Genomic DNA, 23,905 nt, shown 5'->3' on the forward strand with positions numbered 1-23,905 from the left:
ATGACTTAAACGTGGGCAGCATTTGAGACTGGTTGAGCTGGTAGTGTTAGTGGAGGTGTGCTGGAAAAGTCATTGTCCTCTTAGTGAGTGTGAAAACACAAAAGGGATGGAGCCGAAATTGACTCAGGACTTACTCTTAAAGATACAACCACCAAGACCAATTCTGTGAACGAGGCTGGAAAGCTGACTTGCTGTTGATATTATTAAGTTGATTTTATATATTAAGCTTGATGTATTAAGGCTGCTCTGTCATTGTGAAGGGGTTGGGTTAAAATATCCAAATGCTTTCAAGCCCATACTGATCCCAACAGGAAATGGGCTTGTTCTGGCCTGCACTTGGAGCTTCCATGTTTTCTAAATACACGTTTATGACACTTTTATGATCAAATTCTCCCAGTGATTGTTTGGAAAGTGTTAACATTCGCAAACACACATGATGTATTCAGACTCAGCAATCGTCAGTACCTTCCCGTTATCTATCCCATTTTCTCCCTTTACTATGAAAGCAATTTCCAAATGCCATGTCCTTCCCTTCTTCCATGCATGATGCATCTCTTAAACTTTTGCATCACTGAAAGTTGTGATCCCATTACAAGCTAGGACTAAAGGTATATAATTGCGTACAGTAAAACCATTTGTCTGGAAATACCTCAGGGGAAGGGCACTCGGGAATGAAGTGAAACACATCTCCTTCGGAAGCAGTTGTGTCTGTATACTTTTCTTTTCTTGGGAAAATTAACTGAAGAAAAGAGAAATAAGAACAATTAAAAAAAAACAAACCATGGTATCTGGAGAACATGCAGCATCTTCACAGCAAACTGTGCAGTTGTTATTTCTTCATCTGAGATTAAGTTGTACACAAATGACTAGGGTGCACAGACACACGGGTACTTTCCTAACACCCTACGTTAGCTGTGAGACCTCAATGGTGACGTCCGCCTGCACATGTTTCTTCCACAGCATTCTTAGCTAGGGAATTAACGGCAGTTGTTGGACAAGAACATTGTCCAGGATATTCTGTATTTTAGAAAACTGGAAATCCAATTTTTGTATTTTGGATTGAGTAATCATTGCAATAGGTAGTTTAAAAAAAAAAAAAAAAAAGGACTAGCCGACTTGTAACTTTTTTTTGTTATGTATTTGTAAAAGGAATGACTTGGGGGAGGTCTTCATTTGATTAACCTCGGAGTAACCAGGGTTCTAATTAAAAAGCAGTGTCTAACTTTTCAGCCCAGGACACACCATCTTTTATCTAGCCAAGGAAGCATTTTTCATGTCTATAGTGACAGCCTTGGGTGTGACCATTGGCATCTTTCTGCTAAAACTTATGTGTCAGAAAACTTACAGCTGACACTGTCCTTGAAAAACATGAAAACACTTTGAGCATACATACCTTTTACATTTTTTTCCTCCATAACGATCAAAACCTGCCCTGTGGTGTAGATACATAGCCAGAGACGGCAGCCAATGGACCAGTTTATCACCTCACCTTGTCACATCATGATTTGGCACAGCATTAACTCAGTTCACATTGCCCTCCTCCAATCAGCAACATGCATGCTCTCTTAATAAACTTACTTGGATCTTGCCTCTTACCTAAAAATCTAGGTTTACTAATAGACCAACATTCTCGGTTCTTTATACTTGTAAGGACAACATGCAATAGTTTAGAGAATGATTTTCTTAGAAAAGTAATTGTAAACTATATATCAATATTTTAAAATGCAGTTACTTAGGAAAAATTGCCCAAAGAGTATCCCCACCACCACCACGAGAAAGCCTACATTTTCCCTCAGTACTATTAACTGCTAATGTACCTAAATCATTCTCGGTATAAACATCATACTTAAAGACCCAGAAGTACAAACAAGTCACTCAGGCCAATTGTTTCAAAGACCTACCTGGCCTCTGTTCGGTGACAAAGAGAAGACTCATTGCAAAAATAAAAAATACCAAAAAATAATGCTGAAATCTCATTGTTTTTCTTTTCACACACAAGTGAACAATAGTTCTCCACGTAAAGGAATCGTCTGTAAATTGTCTGCGCAGTATCTGTCCAGCTCACCCCGCATCCTACAGCCAGACCTCAGAGGGCTGCTGGCTGCTTTTTCCAGAAAAGGTTAATGATCACATCAGACAAGGTTACTGGTGCACTGGGCTGTGGTCCGAGCTCCCAAGCCTCAAGCCCCTCCTCCATTCCTCTCTGCTTCTCCCCTGTCACTCCCCTTTATTTCCATAAGCAAATATTGGTGAAATGCACCATTCAGGCATGCAGTAACTTCAGTGGGAAGGCTCCTCCGCAAAGGATCCAAGGAGGGTGACTCCAATCTGTTTATGAAGAAGAATGTAAAACGAGCATGGCTTGTCTCCTCTCCTCTCCATTTGCATCTGTTTAAACTTTGCATTGCCCATATTGGTCCCACATGCAGAAACCAGTGGAAACGGCAGGAAGTTTCTCTTTTGTCCTCTTGCAGAAGGAATGCTGGAGCTCTAACTTAAGGTTCCCAAAAGCTTGGTGCCAACTGTGTTGGAGTGCTTTCTCTTTGCCAAACCTACTACAAAGTAGTGCCTATTTATATTAAATCTCCAAATGGCTTAATTTGTGTGGGTTTCTATCATCAGAGGTTCCTGGAGTTTAGAAAGTTCAGAAGGAAATCTGCAAAATGTTTATCTTTTTATTTAAGTGCAATTTAAAAAGTAATGGAGATCATTTTCATCTGCAAACATCTAAGAGTTTTCAAAAGAATCCCAGGCGAGGCACAGACACAAAACCAGTGCTCTGCTGTAAATTTGCGTGTGGTAGAGTGTCAGGTAACCACAGGCACACAGACCACATTATAGATGGAGAGAGAATTTTCTAGTTCGTCTCCAAAGAAACGAAAGCAGTCTAGTTTTGGCTTGCACACATACCAAGATCTCCTGTTTAAGGGCTCTCTTACCTGTAATAAAATGCTGTTTGTTATATGTGAGAATTATTGTAATTGTTCTAAGCCAGAAGGATATGTAGCTATACTCTGAAATATAAGTAGACCCAAGATATCCAACCTCAAGTACATGTGAGTGGTTGTGAACTGTCAGGAATTTTGTTATAGTTGGAATCTTTAGAGTCAGGTGATGGGCACATACAACTTTAGGCTTCTTAAAGTTCAAAATTCATGCACGATCAGTTTTGATTTTACAAATCAATATGTAAAATTCCATATCTGCCTGGTTGTGCATTGCAGTTTGTACAGAATGTTTTTAAAAATTATTTAAAACATTTCAAAAGATCATTTAAGGCCAACTGTGTTGGCATAGACCTTTAATCCCAACACTCAGGAGGCAGAGGCAGGCAGATCTCCGTGAATTCTAGGCCAGCCTGGTCTACATACTGAGTTCCAGTACAGCCAGGGCTACATAGCAGAGAGACCATGTCTCAAAAATAAATAAGCAATAAAAATTTATTTGGTATGCATGGGTGTTTTGCTTGCATGTAAGTCTGTGTACCATGTATGTGCAGTGCCCACAGGAGCCAGAAGGGGGCATCAGGTCTCCTGGAGCTGGAGTTACAGACAGTAGTGAGTGCTGGAATGAACCCAGGTCCTCTGCTAGAGCAGGTCCTGCTCTTAACTGCTGAGCCACATCTCCAGACCTGTTTTATGTTTTATTTATGTATTTATTTAGGAATTTTTAATCCAGAAGTGGTGGTAGTGTATGCCTTTAATCCCAGCATTCAGTAGGCAGAGGAAGGCAGATATGAGTTCGAGGCCAGCCTGTTCTATTTGTGACAGCCTGAATTTCTATTTGTGGAGTTATAAAGGTTTGCTGAAGGAATATATTAAATTTGTGGGATGTTAAATATTCATTTATATAGTTTAAGTAATATTTGAAAAAAATGTGATGCTAGCTGGTGGTGGCGGCACATGCCTTTAATCCAACACTTGGGAGACAGAGGCACTAAGATCTCTGAGTTTGAGGCTAACCTGATCTACAGAACAAGTTCCAGGACAGCCAGGGTTACACAGAAAAACCTGTCTCAAAATAAAAAAAAAAAAAAAAAAAAAAAAAAAAAAGGAGAAGAGGAGGAGGAAGAGGAGAAGGAGGAGAAAAAAATCACGTATCACCACGCCTGCCTTCAGCAGCTCTTTTTACAAGTACAATAACAAATGATTATAGAGTTGATGGACAACTGGAATGCCAGGCACTGAGGAACAGTGGTTTTGTGAATGGGGAGGTGTAGCTGGAGTTTTCCTCCAGGTCCCACTAAGCCCCAGCAGTCCAGTAGCCCACTTATAAAATAAACATACAGACATTTATATTATTTAAACTGCTTGGCCATTAGCTCAGGCCTGCCATTGTCTAGCTCTTACTTTTATATTTAGCCCATTTCTATTAATCTATACTTTGCCACGTGGCTCATGGCTTACCATTACCTTATGTCTTTTCTGTCATGGCGGTGTCTGGCAGCATCTCTCTCCCCCAGCCTTCCACCTCCCAGAATTCTCTTCTCTCTTGTCCTGCTTATACTTCCTGCCTGGCCACTGGCCAAACAGCATTTTATTTATACAGAGCAATATTCACAGCAGGGAGGAACAACGTCGTATGATCAGCAGCTTTGTGAATGGGAGGCAGCAGTCATAGTCGATCATTCACCATGGCACTGAATAACCAGGTTTGGTAGGAAAATGGAGTCAGAATGATGCAAGTGTCTCTGCCAAGAGCACCCATCATGCAGCTGTGTGAAATGATGACTCTTCCACACTGGGGTCCACAGAGGTTCACCTCCGACAGGCGAGCCCAAAGCAGCGTCCCCTTGCCCAGGTACCATGCTAAGGTATGTCATGCATTACGTCACAGAATCTGCCCCAGACCCTGAAGTATTACTCCATCCATCTGCTTGCTTGATGAAGGAACTGATAGCTAAGGAAGAGGAGTCGGTAGGATTCCATCCCATCATCTGAGCTCCAGTTTCCTCTTTAAGGTACAAATTCTCATTCCTATTTTCAAGGTAGTTCACCAAAGCCAGTGTAAAAATAAGGGCATTGCTGGGCGTGGTGGGGCATACCTTTAATCCCAGCACTCAGGAGGGAGAAAGAGTTCAAGGTCATTCAGAGCTGCATAGAAGTTCTGGCCACATTGTCTTCTTAATCTACCCAAAGCTTCATGCAGCTCTGGTCCTTCATCACAGAATATCAAAGCTTCCTTTGCCATGGACTATGGTAGTTAGTACAGAGTCACCACTAGTCCAAGTGCAGAGAATAAGATGATGGTGTGCTGGGCCCTAAATGGGACATCATCCCCAACCCCAAGACTCAGGGAATATGGTACAAGAGGAAGGGAAAGAATGTAAAAGCCAGAGGTAGGGGAGGGGCTGCAAAATAGTGTCTTCTGGACCTAACATGACTGGTGAGCTCATGAACTCACTGCAACTGTGGTTGTCTGCCCAAGACCTACAAAAGATGGCATCCATCAACATTTCATCATAGAGGGGACCCAGGCCTCCCTGAGGGACCATTGGCAGTTAATGGTGGCTGGGGAAAGGGGTGTCACTTTTCCTCAGTGGTGTAGCCACTTAGAAGTTGTCCATGCACCAGCAAATAACCCCTGACCCATCTCCCACAGCAATCCTAGTGAAACTCACCAGTCACACACAAAGGAACAAAAGCAGGGGTTGTGGGGGGAGGGATGGGCAGTCAGGGCACTTGTTGAGAAGAGATGTTTCCATAGGAGAAGGAGGGGGTAGGACAAGACAGTGTGGGTGGAAAGGACTAAAATTCATTATATACTTGTATGACAACATCAAAGAGCACTCCCCCCCCCCCTTGTTTGGTTTCTTTCTGTTGTTTTATGAGACAGGGTTTCTTTGGTATCCTTGGCTGTCCTAGAACTAACTCTGTAGACCAGCCTGACCTTAAACTCACAAAGATCTGCCTGCTTCTGCCTCCAGAGTGCTGGATTGGAAGGCATGCACCATTACTGCCCAGCTAAAGTGTACTTTTTAGAAAGATATGTTAGCGACGTATTTCTTAAACAAAGTTCAGTTGAGTCCCTTCAAAATTAATGTCAATCTGGAATTCAGAGTGTGGTGGTTTGAATAGAAATGGCCCCTATAGACTCATGTGTTTGCATGCTTGGTCATCAGGGAGTGGCACTATTAGGAGATGTGGCTTTATTGGAGGAAGTGTGTCACTGGAGGTAGGCTTTGAGGTTTCAAATGCTCAAGCCAGGCCCAGTGTCTGTCTCCTCCTGCTGCCAGACAATCAGGATGTAGAACTCTTAGCTCCTTCTCCAGGATCATGTCTGCCTGTGTACCACCATGCTTCCTGCCGTGATGATAATGGATGAAACCTCTGAACCTGGAAACCAGCCTCAATTAAATGTTTTCCTCATAAGACTACCCATGGTCATGGTGTCTCTTCACAGCAATAGAACCCTAACTAGGACACAGAGTGTGACCCTATTTGGAAATGGAGTTATTGCTTGTTGTGGTGGTGTTGGGGATTGAACCTAAGGCCTTGTGGTTGTTAGGCAATTGATCTACCATTTAGCTATATCCCCATAGGGTCTTTGCAAGTATAATTATCATTGAGGCTATACTGTAGTGGGGTGACTTCTAAATCCAATATGATATCTGTCCTGTAGGGAAGAGAGGGTATTCAGATATATAGGCATATGCCTTTAATCCATCACTTAGGAGGCAGAGGCAGGAAGATCTCTGTGAGTTTGAAGCCAGTCTGGTGTACATAATGAGTTCCAAAGCTATATAGTGCTGTGGAAAATTCTGTAGCCTTGAAGAAACAGTTGGAGGGAAAGGAGGAAGAAGAGAAGGAAGAGGAGGAAGTGGAGGAAGAGGAGGAGAAAGAGGAGGAGGAGGAGCACTCAATGATAAACAGGGGGACCACCAGGAACAGAGGTAGAAAACAAAGCTGGGTGTATTGTTGGCTCACATTGTAAACCCAGCACCTGGGAGACAGAGGCAGGAGGATCATGAGTTCAAAACCAGCTTCTGCTGCACTGTGAGTTAAAGGCCAGATAGTGTATATCTCAGAAAAAAAGTACCAGATGAGATCCAAACCTGCTGCCACAAACCAAGACAGGGGCGCCAAAGATGCCTGGAGAAAAGTGGAGCAGCTCTGTTGTTTAAGACCTGACCCCCATTCCCGCAAAAATCAGTTCTACTAACCTTGACTTTTGGACTTTTGGTCTCTTGAACTACAACAACAACAACAACAACAAAATTCTGTTATTTTAAGCCACCGGCTTTGTGATCCTTGTTATATCAATCCTAGAAACCTATAAAAATACAACGTACGCACATCTCCTATCTGTCTGTGGAGTCTCTGTATAATTTGTAATTGTTTTTATTTTCTAGATAGGCTCTCATTGTATAGCCCAGGATAGTCTTGAGCTTGCCCTTGTCCTGCCTCAGTCTTTGAGTGCTGGGATCACAGATCTACTCTACCATGTTAACCTAGCTTCTGTTTAACTTAATGAAATACATTTATTTTATGGCGTTATGTGGTGAGTGCCAGACCATGATCTTATAGTAGTTTTTAATCTCCACTTTACACAGGAAATAACAAACTCAGAAAATTTAGTGACTTGCCCTGAACTGAGTAAGCAAATGCAAATCAGCATGGTCCCTCCTGCCTTCTGACTCCATGACTCTTTGGTTTTTGTTTTTTTTCTTTTTCCCCCCATTTTATTTCTTTATTTACATATGCATGAGCACTTGAAGTTGGAGAACAACTTGGGTGAGTTGGCTCTCTTCTTCCACTTTGTGGGTTCTGGGGTTGAATGCAGGTAGGCTGGGTAGTAAGTGTCCTTATGTCTGAGCTGTCTCGCTGTCCCACCCTCCGGTGTGTGTGGTGTGTGTATGTGTGTGTGTACATGTCTGTGCTTGGTCATGCATGTACCTGTGGTGGTCAGAGGTCACGGTCAGGTGTTTTTAGTCTTTATTTTAATATTACTATTGTGTGTATGGTACATGATGTGTGTGGGCACATGTGCTTTTGTGGAGATTGGAGAACATCTGTGAAATTGGTTCTCAGGTTGCTAGGCCTCTGCAGTGAGCTCCTTTATCCAGTGACCAGGCTTCCGATTGACCTTAGTTCTCTACTGACATTCTGGGGTCTCCAATTAGCACTGATGAGGAGACTAACACCCTTTGAAAACTCTGGAACCAATTGGCATTTTCTCTACTAGGAGGAAATGGCGAATTAGATATGTTGTAGATAGCAAATGGGTAAAATTAGAATACTGAGTGTGGTAAAAACATTTACTCAGTATAATACTTGCTCAAAAATTTTCCCAGGATCTTCTTGGGTACATGTGCTGGTTGAAAAAACATTACTGAACATAAATGCAGCATCTAGTTAATATCTGAGCCAAAACATATATTTTCTCAAGAACCCATAATGCCAAAAAAGGGACACACTTTTTAGAGGATGACTATCTTCCTAACCCTCATATATCTGGCAAACCTGACAAAAAATAATGTGGTCCATGGGTATAATAGACTCCCAACTTTGTCCCATACAAAAATAATAGAGTAGTAACATATGTGAAACATTCAGGGGTGATTCATATCCAGCCAGCTGAGCTAGCATGGTTACCACGGTCTTTTGTTATTATGACACGAGATTAGTGATCTGTGCAGAATATTCCAGTGAAGAACAAATTAGATTAAAAATTGTTCTTTGGGGGCTAGGGAGGTGGCTCACTTGTTAAAGTGCTTGTTGGGCAAGCATGGGGATCTGAGTTCGGGTCCCCAGCATCCCTGTAAAACACTGGCCATAGCAACACGAAATGCTCCAGTTGGGGAAGTGGAGACAGAAGGTTCCCTGGGACTTCCTCATCAGTTTGCTCGAATTAGAGAATTTCAGGCCCTGTCTCAAAAAAAATAAGGTGGTGAGTGATTGAGGGAGGTCATCCTCTGGCCTTTACACATGCACATACACACATGCTGTGTACACACACACGCAGCACACACACAGGATGATGTGTCAGTTTGCTGATTAGAAGAGAGTCCACTGTACAGACATGCTGGGTCTCCCCTCATCCCTCCCACTTGTAACTTTACCCAAGCTTATTTCATCAAAAACAGTCTCAGGAATTTTCGTCATAAACCCCAGTCACTCCTAGGCAATAATTATCATTAACTGGATAAATTACACATGATGTAAAACTTCTAGCAAACTGTTGGAATGCTTCCATGGCTTTGAGATATGGGGGCTTTTTCCTCGCTGATGAACTATAGAGCCTGAAAGTCTGAGAGTTTAGCAGTAAGCAGATAACAGAAACGCTGTGTGACTCTTAGCTTGGAGGTTTAGTTCATAAACAAAATTGCAAGTGGTTAGGTGTCACATAAGCCACGTGATCTTACAGCTTAAGCAGCTCTGATTTTCCTGTCCTGGCTTCTGTCACCCAGGCATTTGGCTTTGAAAGAAAAATTTTTTTTCCTATACCATCTTCATGTAAAAAGTGAGGCAGGGCAGGAGATGGCCTGAGGTTAACAGTGTCTGTTGCCTTCCAGAGGGTCCAACTTTGATCCCCAGCACCCATGTCAGGAGGCTCACAACTACTTGTAACTGCAGCTCCAGGGCATCTGATGCCTTCTTCTGGCCTCGGGGGCTCCTACACCATGGCAAACATACATTACATACACATAACTAAAACATTTTTAAAAATGGATATAACGGATGTCATTCTAACTAAAAATCTGTATGTTAAAAAATAATAAAAAAATTTAAAGTGAAGCACTTAGACTTTAAGTTGACATCACAAAGCTCTATGATTCTCTCTTCCCCTTTTTGAGATAGGGTCTCATAAAATAGGGTCTCACTATTTAGCCTTGGCTAGCCTAGAACTCAATATATAGGCTATGCTGGTCTAGAAAGCAGAAATCCACCTGCCTCTGCATCCCAAGGGATGCGATTAAAGGTGTGGGCCACCACCATACCTTGATATTCTAACCTCTGTATTTACTTTGTCTTTGAGGGGCTAGAGAGAGGCTCAGTGGTTAAGAGTTCATGGTTCTTCCAGGGGACCCAAGTTCAGTATCCCAGCATCCACATCAGGTGACTCACAACCACCAGCTCCAGGGGGATTTGATACTTCTGGCTTCTGAGGGCTCTGCACTCCCAAACATAGACCCACACACAAACACACATATGTATAAATTAAGGTAAATCGGTTTTTGCCCTTAAAATCTTGAAAAAATAAAATACATTAGGTGGCAGCATTTTGCTGCCATTATTTGTGTGTGTTTTACAATTTTATTTTTGTTTTTGAGTTAGAGCATGTGTTGTGGATGTCGTTGAGACAGGTAGATCTCTGTGAGTTCAAGGGCAGCCAGGGTTACAGAGTGAAACCGGTCTAAAGAGAGAACGGAAGGGAGGGAGGAAACAGAAAGGAAGAAAATAAGGAAGGAAGGAAGAGAGGGAGGGAGGGAGGAAGGAAGGCGGGAGGGAGGAAGAAGGGAGGGAATGAAAAGAAACTTCTGCTAGGTTAGGCTACTACTTTTCTTGTATGTAACTTAAACATCCAGTTACTTTATGAAACAAAACCGAGTATAACGTCTTCCGACGGGTGCACTGACTTACCAAGGGGTCATTCAGATCCACAGTTGCAGGCGTGTGTTCTGGCTTTTCTATGTTCGCTGAAAGCCGAACAACACCTGGGATTCAGTTCTTTGTAAAATCCCCTAAGGCAGTCCATATGGATCCAATTATTTAACTTGCGCGGAATAGAAGTGATAGTTAACGACTTCTAGGTTTGGTCGGTCTGCCGGGTCTCTGCACGCAAACTGAAGGATGGCTCCTCTCTCTGACCATCTGCCTTTCAGGGAGAAGCCGATCAGTAGGGAGGAGACTGAGAGACAGACTGTCGTCTCCTGTAGCGATATATTCCTGCGAAAAGGCAGAGAGTAAAGAAAGGGGGTGATGCAGAAGAGGGGCATGGGCTGCTGATGGGGCGTGGGGGGTGACAAAGGGAACATGTAAAGGAAGCTTGGGGTGAAGGAATTTCAAGGGGCTCTCTGTTTGCTTTGGGGAAGGTCTACTTTGCAAATGTAATTCCCACACAACAGGATGGTGTCTGGTCAACAGGGAAGCAGAGGCCAAGCAAAGGCCTCTGAGGAGTGAGAGATGATCTCTTGGAAACAACTAGGATGTCCGCATACTCTTTCTCACACCTCGGCACCACAGGCAGAGGGGGGTTAACAGGTCGCTGTTTCCTCTGAAGACGGCGGGAGGCATTGGGGAATCATCTTCCTAAGAAGGAAACAAATCTCTTCAGAGATTTCTCTTTGATTCATGGGAGTTCCTTTTCCTCCCTCCCTCCCTCCCTCCTTTCCTTCCTCCCTTCCTTCCTTCCTTCCTTCCTTCCTTCCTTCCTTCCTTCCTTCCTTCCTTCCTTCCTTCCTTCCTTCCTTCCTTCCTGTTTTGGATTTTGGAGACAGGGTTGCTCTCTGCAGTCCTAGATGTCCTGGAACTTGCTCTGTAGATCAGGCTGGCCTCGAACTTAAGAGATCTGCCAGCCTCTGCTTTAAAGTGCTGGGATTAAAGACCTGTGTCACCATGCCTCTCTGCTTCTATGATTGGTTTTCAGTATCATTTCATATATATACAGATTGTTTTTCAGCAAAATACGGTGCAATTTTTTTAGCCTTTTCATTTTTTATTTTTGGAGCTTATATTTCTTTGCTTTTGGTGAACTTTCAGTGACAGCTACTTGCAGAAACTTCTTAGTATAACTCTAGTCAGAGAGGAAGCCCTAAGTGAGACAAGAATGGGAGTCTGTTTGTTTTAAGAATAAACCAGGTGAGAAAGCTGGGCACTGTGGTAAGCATTAGTTCCAGACATTCTGGAGGCCGGTACAGAAGGAATTGCAATCAGTTTATCCAGAGTCTGCAGGCAACATAGTGAGTTCTCTCTGTGTCTTTGTGTCTTTGTATCTGTCTGTGAGTGCTTCACTGGTCTCATGCAACCCAGATTGACCATGACCTCTTGAAAACTCCTGATCTTCCTTCCCCGCAACCACCTCCCCATGCCAATTGCTGGAATTATAGGGAGGAATCACCAGCATGTCTGCCTGTGATTCTTTTCCTCCTCCTCCTCCTCCTCCTCCTCCTCCTCCTCCTCCTCCTCCTCCTCCTCTTCCTTCTCTCTCTCTCTCTCTCTCTCATTTTTGGTTTTGTTTTGTTTTGTTTTGTTTTGTTGAGACAGTATCTTTCTATGTCTTTCTGGCTGCCATGGAACTTGCCAGGCTGGCCTCAAACTCACAGAAATCTGCCTGCCTCTGCCGCTACTCCTGACCTACTGAAGATTCTGTCTCTTAAAAGAAAATGGGGGTGGGGGCAGAAGTTGAGGGAGCTGTATACCTTCTGAGGTACGCTTTGAACCCAAAGCATGCAAAGCATGCTAGGTGTTCTACCACACGAGCAACAGTCCCACCTCTCTGAGGTGCATCTTTATGTGGCGTTGCACAAGGACTTGATTTTGCAGTAGATTAAGGCCTGCAACATCAGGATGTTACCCAACAGAGTGTCTTTGTCCTACAGCTGTTTAGTTTGCGTGCGTTTTTGTAGAGAATTCAACGGCACCATGTACTACATGGATTATGAGACTAGGATAAACAAGGCAGTTGAGTAAATGCGTCCACATTTAGCAGAAGTAGGAGTTTTATTATAGATACTTAAAATTCAGACATTAAAAAACCCTTTCCAGGGGCTGGAGAGATGGCTCAGCACTTAAAAGCACTTATTGCTCTCAGAGAGGACCTGAATGGGATTCCTAGCACCAACCTGGTGGATCATAACCATCTGGAATTCCAGTTCCTTGGCATCCAACACCTTCTTCAGACTTCTCTGGGCACCAGGCATGAACATCGTACGCATACATCCATGCAAGCAAAACCTGCACATATAATAAATTTGTTCCGTGATCACAAATTTCTTCCTTTTTTTTTTTTTTTAGTGACAGTCTATGTAGCTCAGGCTGACCTTGGGCCTGGCATACACCTTCCTGCCTCAGCCTCGTCTATGCTGTGATTACAAATGTCACCACCATTCACTGTCCCACACATTATTGCTTTGTGGTTATTTATATTATTTTTTTAAAGTTTAAAAAAAATCATGAAGCTTAAACACAAGGAACTATTTTCTTAAAAAAGTAGTTATTTACTTATTTTTATGGATGTGAGCTTCCATGTGGGTACTAGGAACCAAATCTGAGTACAAGAGCAATGAATGTTCTTAACCACTGATGAACTCAGGCTGTCAGTAGCTTGCCTAATCAGTGGGAACTTCCAGTCACAATCACATCATCTAAGCAATTTTCTTTTACATTTGAGTATTTGAACCATAGATTTCTGTTTGTTTGTTTATTTGTGTTTATTTGAGGCAGGCTCTCATGTAGCCCAGGCTGGCCTGGAACTCCTGATCTCTGGCTGGTGAGATAGTTTGTTGGGTATGGAGCTCCCTGCTAAGTCTGACAGCCTGAGTTCACTTCCCTGGTGCCACAGGTGGAAAGAGAGCTGACTCTGGTCTCCACATGTGCACTGTGGTACACGCACAGCCTTATACAAACAACACACACACTCAAGAGTTGAATAAACAAATGTAATTAAAGACATGATAACTCCTGATTTCCCTGCCCACACCTCTCAAATGCTGGTGTCATAGACATGTATAACAAGAAATCCACTGGAGTCTGCTTAAAGGGTAAAAGGAATTTATTAGGAGAGAAAACTCACTAAACAGAATAGGAGAGACATCGCAGGGTCCTGGAGGGCTGAGGTACTGTCCCACACTATTCTTCCGCCTGAGTCAGTCCGCACCATCCAAGCCCACAAGGGAGAGAAGAGAGCGCCCTATGTGCCTCTCCAGTCTTAAGGGTAGTCCCGAGGCCACGCCCAAGGGGCTGGAACTTCAGGATTATAGGTAGAACAGTGACCTGCTACATCTCTAGGGGCTGTACTTCAAGGTCATAGGTAGAACAGATACACACTACAGACACGTGCCACCATGTCTAGCTTAAACTATAAATCTTTCTGTATTCACTCCAGACTTAAGATAATGACTACTTCTATTGGGCTACTGTTATCAACGTTGTGGAGTATTTTTTCTATTCTTTGTTTTCATGCTGTCCCTATCTTCTAATGAATGTCCCTCTGCCCTTGTGGTGATGGTTATATTGCTTATTGCTCTGTTGTTTTGTATGGAGGGATACTTGGCATAAGAGTGAGAGTCTGGCTACATTTTGTCCTATAACACACAGCCTTAAGACACCGCACCCAATCTGGTCATGGTGGCTCATGTCTTTAGTCCCAGAACTGGAAGGGAGGAGACAGGCTGACCTCTGAGATCCAGGCCAGCCAGTGGACCTGTCTCAGACAAGCAAGCGAGCAAACAAACAAACAATAAATAAAACAGAGTTAATGGTTTCCAGCTGATTGAAGATGGCACCTAAACCCACTACTCAAGCTCAGGCTTCATCATCTTGTTAGTTTTCACTTGTGCATGGAGATAAAAGTGATGAATTAAACCTATATCATTAAATAGGAGTCTACCAGACTTATTCAACTCTACATTATATTATTCAACTGGAAAGCTGATTCTATTTTTCTTTATATATGATCTGAAACTAATGGAAATGCTGGGGCCCAACCCAGGGCTTCATACATACTAGGAAAGTGCTTTCCCAACTGAACAAGACGTTGTTTGGTTTCTTCTTTCCTCTTTACTTCTTGTTTGTTCTCTATTTTGATGTAGGGTCTCACATTGCCTAGGCAGGTCTCCAGTTTACTGTTTACATAGCCAAGGAACCCCTGATCCTCGTGCCTTCACCTCCCAAGTGCTGGGATTAGAGGCACATTTCCCCATGCCTGGTTTAAGTATTTAAATTTTGTAATTTCATTTTAAAAAATGGATTACAAAAGAATAAAGTTCATTATGAAATTTCACATATACATACCATCACAGAATAAAACATTTTGAGGCAGACTTGGCAATTGTTACACAGTAGGCAACAAAAATGTCAACCACACAGCACATAATTTTATACTTCTCTTAGCTACTAAAATTCTTGATAAGGCTAGTGACACTTGTTAGTATCAGATACTTTGAGGAAGCCGAATGTCTTAGATTGGGTTACTATTGCTGTGATAAAACACCGAGATCCAAAGCAACTTGGGGAGGAAAGTGTTTATTTCAGTCACAGTTTCATATAACAGTTCATCATCAAAAGTGTGAAGGCAGGAACTCAGGCAGGGCAGGAACCTGGAGGCAGGAGCCGATGCAGAGGCCATGGAGGAGTGCTGCTTACTGGCTTGCTCTCCATGGCTTGCTCAGCCTGCTTTCTTACAGACCCAGAACCAGTCCCAGATCAATCACAAACTAAGAAAATGCCCTACAGGTTTGCCTACAGCCTGATCTTACAGAGGCACTTTCTCAATTGACACCCCCTCCTTTCTGATGACTCAGGCTTGTATCAACTTGACATAAAACTAGCCAGCACACTGAACTTAATTAATGAATTAAATTTTATAATGTCACATCACCCAAACAAATTTAGCCATCTACTTATTTTATATTTTATCCGTTTGATCAAATGGACATTGATTATGAATCTGAAAGCACCTAGTTACCTAGTTAAATTGATGTTGATCAACTTAAAAGAGAGTTATGAAACCCCCTGTGCTTTCCCAGATCATGACACCCCCACCCCCATCAAGTGGAATTATTCTTGCCCTGGAAGACTCCCATGCCCCATGACTAGGCTTTAAAAGGCAGCACTTCCCCGCTTTGGAATGTGGATAATAATAGATTTCCCCCCAAGTGGCTGATGCCTGTATCTCTTTATTCCTTTGTCTGTTGCATATTTGCAGTCTGGCCACTAAATCAAGCAGCACTGGTTTCCTGTGAGAAGGCTGCTATTTCTTTTCCAGGGGAAATCAGGTCAGAATGGAGCACCGGAGTCTCCGCCTCCTCCAGCTATCGGCAGCAGCTGGTCCCAGGCGACGCCATGATCAGCCTGATACTGGGACACGCATGTAGTATGGAAAGTCGTCTCTCTTGAGTCATTTACAGTGACATTTTGTGTATGAGGCAGGAAACACCATCCGCATGTTTCACATGGGAATGGAATTTGCCTTTTTTGAGAAGAATTTGGTTAGTTCCTCATGTATTTCTCCTTTCTCTTTGCGCTCTCCTCTTTTCACTCATTTTAATTCTTGGCTATCCAATTTTATCTCAGGAGAGTCAGTATAATGTAGTGATTATGAGCCCTAGAATCGGTAATCAGAAAGATTTGCATGCACATTTTAACTTTACCTCATTAATTAAATTTCGCCTGCGTAAGTGGGTGTACAGAGTGGTGGGAGGGGGTGGAGGGTAAATGACCAGAATGTACCCAGAATGCTCAGTGCTGGGACGATGGGCTGAAGGCTTGCCTTATTTCTCACTGATTTCAACATCTACTACCTGTTGAATTCAGACTGAAGGCCTGGGGGAGCACTTGCTTGGTATACTCAAGGTCCTAAACCCAATCTCTAATGCTGGGAGAAAACAAGGTTGAGGACTGGGGAGATAGCCTGGTGGATAAGAGATCATTCTATTGTTCCAGAGAACCTGGGTTCAGTTCCCAGCACCTGAGATGGTGACACACAGCTTCCTATAACTCAAACTCCAGAGGATTTGATGTTCTTTGGCGGCCTTCTCAGACACCTGTACTCTCATGCACAACCCCTACACAGACATGCGCACACAGAAGTAAAAATAATAAAAATATTAAAATTGGCCAGGCGGTGGTGGCACACGCCTTTCATCCCAGTACTTGGGAGGCAGAGGCAGGCAGATCTCTGTGAGTCTGAAGCCAGTCTGGTCTACAAGAGTGAGTTCCAGCCAGGACAGCTAGGGCAATTCCACAAAGAAACTCTGTCTCAATATATATATATATTTAATATATTACATAAATTGATATATACATTAAAATTGAGACAATGAGTGGTAGGTAATCTACTCAACATGAGTGAGATTTTAAAAAATTAGTTGAAGTGTGTGTGTGTGTATGTACTTATATGTGTACATGCTATACTGCTCTTAGTGACCTTGGAGGTCAGAAGACAGCTGTCATGAATCAGTTTTCGCCTTCTATCAGGTGGACCGCAGGGATTGAACCCAGGTGATCAGGCTTTGTGGCAACAGCCTTTACCTGCTGACCGTTTTGTCAGCCCTCTAACTGTTGTCTTGAAGAGTACGTCATTTCTTCAGTCTTGCTATCATGGCGCTCATTTCCTACTTCTTGATGTACCTGCCCTGGTGGAAGGTGTGGGAGATTGATGACAATAAGATGGCTGAACAGAATGGATGATTTTTTTATTCCATGGCCGTGAAGACAGAACCACAGATTGAATTTGGTAACTGAGTTTTTTCAGGATCTCTGAGGCCTTTCACAGATTCCACACTTTGCATAGATGAGCTAGAAATCATTGTGTATGTCTTCCACCCGAAATGAAGGTGTGGGAGCTCAGCACAGCTTTTGGAAAGTCAGCAGTGATGTCTCCCTCCTCCATCCTCTGCTCCCAGGAGCACCTGGGTTCTCTGGTTCCCTTTGGGAGTGATGGGCGATTTTGTCAACCTTCTCCATCTAGCAGGGATTTGACTAGCAAAAGCAAACAGAATCTCCTTTCCTATACTTGCCATAGATACTAGATGGTATTTATGATTAAATTCTGTGCTTTTTTGGGTTGTTATTGTTAGAGTGGTAAAATACGGAGAGGTAACATCTGTAAGACGAGACTTCAAAATACATTTAGTTTATTTGCTGTGTGTGTGTGTGTGTGTGTGTGTGTGTGTGTGTGTGTGTGTGAGAGAGAGAGAGAGAGAGAGAGAGAGAGAGAGAGAGAGAGAGAGAGATCAGAAAAGGGTGTTGGATCCCTTCCTTGGAGCTAGAGTTATAGGCAATTGTAGGCCACCATATGAGAGCTGTGAACTCTCATAACGGTGGCCTACATACTACTTTAGGCTTTTCCAGAAGAGAACTGCTGAGCTGTCTCTCCAGCACTTGTTTGAGCCAGGGTGTAACTACATAGCCCAGGCTGCCCTTGAACTCGTGGCCTTCCTGCCTCAGCTCCTGAGTGCTGGGATTCCAGATGTGCACTACCACTTTGAAGCCTGAATTTGAGTCTTTATTGCCTGGATTGGTGTCTGTGTCTCATGCAGTCCCATCTTGCCTAGAACTTGTACATAGCCAAGGAGAGTCTTGAACTTCTGATTCTCTTGTCTGTATTTCCTGAGTGTCTGGATCACAGATGGTTTCTGGCATGCCTAGCTTTGAATTTGGGTTTCATGTATAAAGCATATGGCAGAATGTAAGAGCAAACACTTCCATGTATCAGTTGTGTTCTCCCTGGTTGACCTTGTTCCTTTTTGCTGATGCAGCCAGACCCCCTGCTTCCAGGGAGTTGCTGATGAGATAAATTCCAGGGTACAGAACCCCCCACTTTTCATTATAATGGCTTTCAGGCCCATTACTGGTAATCATTTAAAATTGCCTGAATTCATGGCTGAAGGGACATGCTTCTGCTTTTCATTAAGCGGTACTGAACAGGTGCTGGGCTCTGCACAGTCTGTAATGCTTGTGGCCTCTGCTGAGCCATATTTAAAAGTAAAATACTGAAATCTCTCCTCACTTTCAGTATCCACATTAGTGAGGGAGTTCATATTTTAGGATTTGTAGATGTCATCCCTTGGCTTGAGTTTGAACGACAAAATTCTTGTAGTAGAATACAGAGTGGAGATAAACGGTTGGAGAAACTACAGATTTCTCTTTATATGTGGTTGCACAAAGTTCTGGAAGCCATGTCTCTTTTTCTTTAAAGGATTCTAAGCTGGATGGGAGGAAGGGTTGCCCTGCTGGGGAATGTTTGAAGTAGATGAATTTGTGCCTAGGAGATGGGAGGTAATTACAAGACAGATGAGTTGCACATCCGGTGGGTTCACGGAGGGTTAAACTAAATATTTCAAGCTGTTATTTGGTCTGTTTACTTATGTTTATAGGAGGTTAACAACTTCCACAACAGCCTTTTGGGCAGTTGTTCCCAGGTGTCTTCTGTTTAGCTGTCTTTTGAATGACTTTATGAGGAATATTTCAAGTAGAGAGAGTCAAGGGAGGACTTGGGCTTCTCACGCCCTAGGGAGAATCCCTTGTCTCCTCCTCATCACAGGGGCAGCGATGCAAAATGGAGGAAATAAGGTTGTCACGGACAAACGCAGAATCTTGTGATTGTGTGTGCGCCCGCACATGTGTTTATATGTGGGATTTCTACAGACTCACACAAGCTTGTCAACATGTTGTCGGCATGGTGAAGTAAATCAGAGAAACAGATCTCTTGGGATTTTGAAGGCTAACAACAACCTTTGCATGTGTGTGGAGGTCACTGGACAGCTAGAGTCCTCTCTTTCCATCTTGTTTAGAGCTGATTTCTTGTTTGCTTGCTTAACCATTAAGAGGTTTCTATTTTCAACAGTATATCTAAAAGTAGATTACAGAATATACTGTGGAGTATAAACCTGTTGTGTTGAAAACCAAAATACATATAAGGTATATACAGGAGCTATGCACATATTTGGAAAAGTATATACAAAACTTGAGCAATATTTGATTTTTATATGGTAAGAATATGGATTTATGATATATTGTCTCTGCTTTTACATATACTTTCAACATTTCCTCATAAAACATAATTTAGTATGTAATAAAAATAATCTAAGTGTAGTAAAACATAGTGGGTATTTAGCACGATGAATTCTTTCTTTAGGAAAGCATTTAAAATTATAGCTCTGGAAACCAGAGACTGTGTGGTCCACAGTGATGAACTGTTGTATGAGTGACTCATACTGATGCTTTCTTTTTCAAAGAAAGTTATTTTTGCCTTTCTATGTATGCGGTTTATATGTATGTGTGCGTGTGTGCATGTGCGTGCGTGCGTGTGTGTGTGTGTGTGTGTGCGTGTGCGTGTGCGTGTGTGCGTGTGTGTGTATGTATGTGTGTGTGTGTGTGTATGTATGTGTGTGCATGTGTGTGTGTGTATGCATGTGTGTGTGTATGTGTGTGTATGTATGTGTGTGTGTATGTATGTGTGTGTGTGTGTGTGTGCATGTGTGTGTGCATGTGTATGTGTGTGTGTGCATGTGTGTGTGTGTGCATGTGTGTGTGCATGTGTATGTGTGTGTGTGCATGTGTGTGTGTGCATGTGTGTGTGTGTGTGTGCATGTGTGTGTGTGTGTGTGTGTGTGTGTGTGTGCATGTGTATGTAGCACCTTACTCATTGCAAAATCTCTCCATCCCTTGCATTCTTTTCTTAACTTGGCTCTGCTGTTTCCCATTCATAAAATAGGAATAGTCACCGAGAAACTGAAGCAGCAAGCCGTGCTAAACATAGCCGCAGTCAGTTCTGCACCTGCTCTTCCTTCCTTCCTTCCTTCCTTCCTTCCTATCTATCTACCTATCTATCTATCTATCATCTATCTATCTATCTATCTATCTATCTATCTATCTATCTATCTATCTGTTTGTTTTCCAGACAGACTGGCATTGGTTCTCTGTGTAGCCAAGGATGACCTTGACCTTGAACTTGTGCTGCCGCTGCCTTTACCTCCCGAAGGCTGGGGTTTCAGGCCTGCATCTTCATCACTCAATTCTGCAGTGCTGAGGGTCAAACACAGGGCTTCATGCATGTTAGCCAAGCACTTCTTCACCCACTGACCTGCATTCCTAGCTCTTTTTCTTTTGTCTCGGAGGTAAAGTCTGACTCTGTAGTCCAGACTGATCTCAGATTCTCAGTAATCCTTCTGCCTCTGATTTTCAAATGCTGGGATTACAGGCATGAGACCATACCTGGTTTATAATATATTTCTTATTAAAATTGCCTACAGTCATAAATGATGTGATGTGCAGTCTATTCACATTTTTCTGGGGCAAATACAGTTTGTACTCTAAACCTGATTTATAGCAGGCCGACAAATGATAGCAATGTGATCCTCAGATCATTTGCCTTGATTGACATGATCTTGTCTTACAGAAGCTAGAGACCTCAGACTTACTCTTAGTGGAGGCTGGAAAGATGGCTCAGCGGTTGAGTGTATACTGCTCTTGTAGAGGACCAGGTTCAGAACCCATGTTAGGTGGCTTACAACTGCTTATAATTCCAGCTCTGGGGGATCCAAGGCCTCTGACCTCCATAGGCACCTACACTCATGTGTATAAACTCCTACAACAGACAGACGATGGACATACACACACACACACACACACACACACACACACACACACACACACAATTAAAAATAAAGAGAGTGATCATTGCTACACCCCCCAATCCTCTTTTCATATCCAGTTCTCATATCCAGGCCAGAAGATCCTGTCGGCTTTACCTTCCTTTAATTCCCTTTTGTTTTTGTTTTTGAGACAGGGTTTCACTACCTAGCCCTGGCTTGCCTGGAACTCACTATGTTGGCCAGTCCATCCTTGAACTCACAGAGCCTGCCTCTACCTCTCCAGTCCTGGAAGTACTAGCACATCTGACCATTGATGCTTGCTAATTTTATTTATGAATGCATTTTCGGAGTCAGGGTCTCACTTGGTAGCCCTGGCTGGCCTGGAACTCGCCTCTGCCTCTGAGGATATGGAATTCAAGGCATGTGCCACTCTACCTGGCTTTATTTGTGTCTGTTTGACCTTCCTGCTGCCACCTGCAATTACAGGCATGCAGCACCAGGCTGGGCCTCTATTTATTTATTTTTAAATCTAAGGCTCATAGACCAACAAGGTGGCTCTGCGGGTAAGGGTGATTGCAGCCAAGCCTGAGGACCTGAGTTCCAGTCCTGGGTCCCCTATGGTGGAAGGAGAGAACTGACTCCCTCAAGTTGTCCTCTGACCTTACAGGTCTGCTATGGCGCATGCTCCCCACACACAATAAATAAATAAATGCAATACATATTTTTAAAAAATGTTTTGTAGGGGTCAGAAACATAGAAACAACCTAAGAAGATTTCACTATATAAACTTGTTTTTGCGTTTTATTTATTTATTTGACGTATGTCAGTGCACACAAGCTAGCGTACCTTTGTCAAGGGCAGATCTACCGTCAGTAGTCATTTGGTAATTTATTACACATTCAGGGCCCATAAATTCTAAGATTATGGACTGGACTGCTGTGTGTACCTAAATAGACTTGATGACGTCTCCCAGCTGACAGGACATTCAGCTTCAGTCTAACTTAATGGCCTAATCTTACAGAGGAGGGACCGTGAGTCCCAAGAGTTTTAGTGATTTGCCCCCATTATCATATCATATATTGCTGCTCATAGCACAGCTATGAAACTCCCCTCCCGGGCTTTATCCATGCACATTTATCTTGCTGCCGCCAGGCATTGAAATATGCAGACAAGCCTTTTTTTTTTTTTTTTTTTTTTTTTTTTTTTGCTTTCTTGAGACAGGATCTCACTCTGTAGCTAATGTTGAACTCACTGTGTAGCTCAGGCTGGTCTCAAGCCTGTGGTGTCCTGCAGAGCTGGGATGACTACCCTGACACACCTTGGCCTCTCTAGACAAGGATTTTGTTGTTCTTATTCTTGTCTTTTTAAATCCATGCAATCTGTGAATTGCTGGAATACTTTAATATTGCCTTTCCCAGTGGCCATTTGCTCTTTGTACTTTGTGTAGCTTTTATGATTAGATCTTCATTCCAGGAGCAAGATGGGTTGGTTACCTTCAAAGCCCCTCAGAAATGCTGATTTCGTTGTAAAAACCCACAGCCTGTTACATCACCGGTGGGCAATGCTATGACTGCAGGCCAAACCCAGACAGAGGCTTATTTCTGTGCCATCTCTGTGCTGAGAATGATGTTTGCGATTATTTATTTTTGTTTTGTGTGCATGTGTGCTACAGTCTATGTGTGCAGAAGTCAGAGGAAGGCAGATTCTGGGAGCTGGTTCCAGGACTTGAACTCTGCTCTTCAGGCTTGAAGGCAAGTGCCTTTATTTTTCTTTTCTTTTCTTTTCTTTTTTTTTTTGTTTTGCTTTTTTGGTTTTTTTTTTTTGTTTGTTTGTTTGTTTTTGGTTTTTTGAGACAGGGTTTCTCTGTGTAGCTTTGCGCCTTTCCTGGAACTCACTTGGTAGACCAGGCTGGCCTCGAACTCACAGAGATCTGCTTGGCTGGGATTAAAGGCATGCGCCACCACCGCCCGGCCATTTTTCTTTTGATGTAGTTGATAGTAATTAAAGGACTGAGGGTGTAGCTCCAAGGAGGTATGTGCTTAGCATGCATAAGATCCTGAGTTCAATTCCCAGTAATTGAAAGAGAGAAATTAAAATAAGAATAGCCTCTTGTAGCACATGAACATTCTATAAAAGTACAATTGTAGAGTCTTTTAATGAAGTTTTCCACAGCAGAGCCGTGTGTGTGTGTGTGTGTGTGTGTGTGTGTGTGTGTGTGTGTTTGTTTGTTTTTCTTGGTACAATATCAGTATAGTCATTGCAGTACAGCTTGAGATAGTCTCTGTCTTGTCCTTTTAAGAAAAAGCTTATTTGTCCCTGAACTGCAGTAAAATCATTTACACTTCCCCTTCCTCCCAGGGCTTCTGTGATGCTTAGATAGGCATCTAATTAGAACCAGTATTTTAATATCTTTGAAGACTAAACCAAAGCCAAATTGCAAACAACCCAAAAATGGTGGTTTTTTTTCTTCTTCTCCCTTTCTCTCCCTCAATCCTGTGTTTCCTGTGCATATAGGGATTTCCACCAAAAAATGAAAGTTTACAAGTGATGTTTGTATCTGGTAGACATAAAAGCTTCCCACAGCATGCCAGCAGAAGGTATGTGTTGGACTAATTGGCTAAGGAGACCTTGCAGGCCAGACTCCCC

General features: G+C 42.9%; 1 protein-coding gene across 1 annotated transcript; it reads right to left on the minus strand.

Annotated features, from left to right (window-relative positions):
* Positions 1–650: 650 nt before the first annotated feature.
* Apela (apelin receptor early endogenous ligand) lies at positions 651–1,977 on the minus strand. The gene is made up of 2 exons (XM_036209464.1): positions 1,902–1,977; positions 651–739 (listed from the first exon to the last, which is right to left on the minus strand). The coding sequence occupies exons 1-2, from the start codon at positions 1,975–1,977 to the stop codon at positions 651–653; spliced, it is 165 nt and encodes a 54-aa protein (XP_036065357.1).
* Between the last annotated feature and the right edge of the window lie 21,928 nt (positions 1,978–23,905).

Source organism: Onychomys torridus, chromosome 17, assembly GCF_903995425.1.
Source record: "Onychomys torridus chromosome 17, mOncTor1.1, whole genome shotgun sequence".
Classification (NCBI taxonomy): Eukaryota; Metazoa; Chordata; class Mammalia; order Rodentia; family Cricetidae; genus Onychomys; species Onychomys torridus.

Coding starts and splice junctions, on each gene's coding strand:
- Apela (XM_036209464.1), bottom strand. CDS start 1,977: ATGAGATTTCAGCATTATTTTTTGGTATTTTTTATTTTTGCAATGAGT. Junction 740..1,901: donor TGTCACCGAACAGAGGCCAG/GTAGGTCTTTGA, acceptor TCTTTTCTTCAG/TTAATTTTCCCAAGAAAAGA.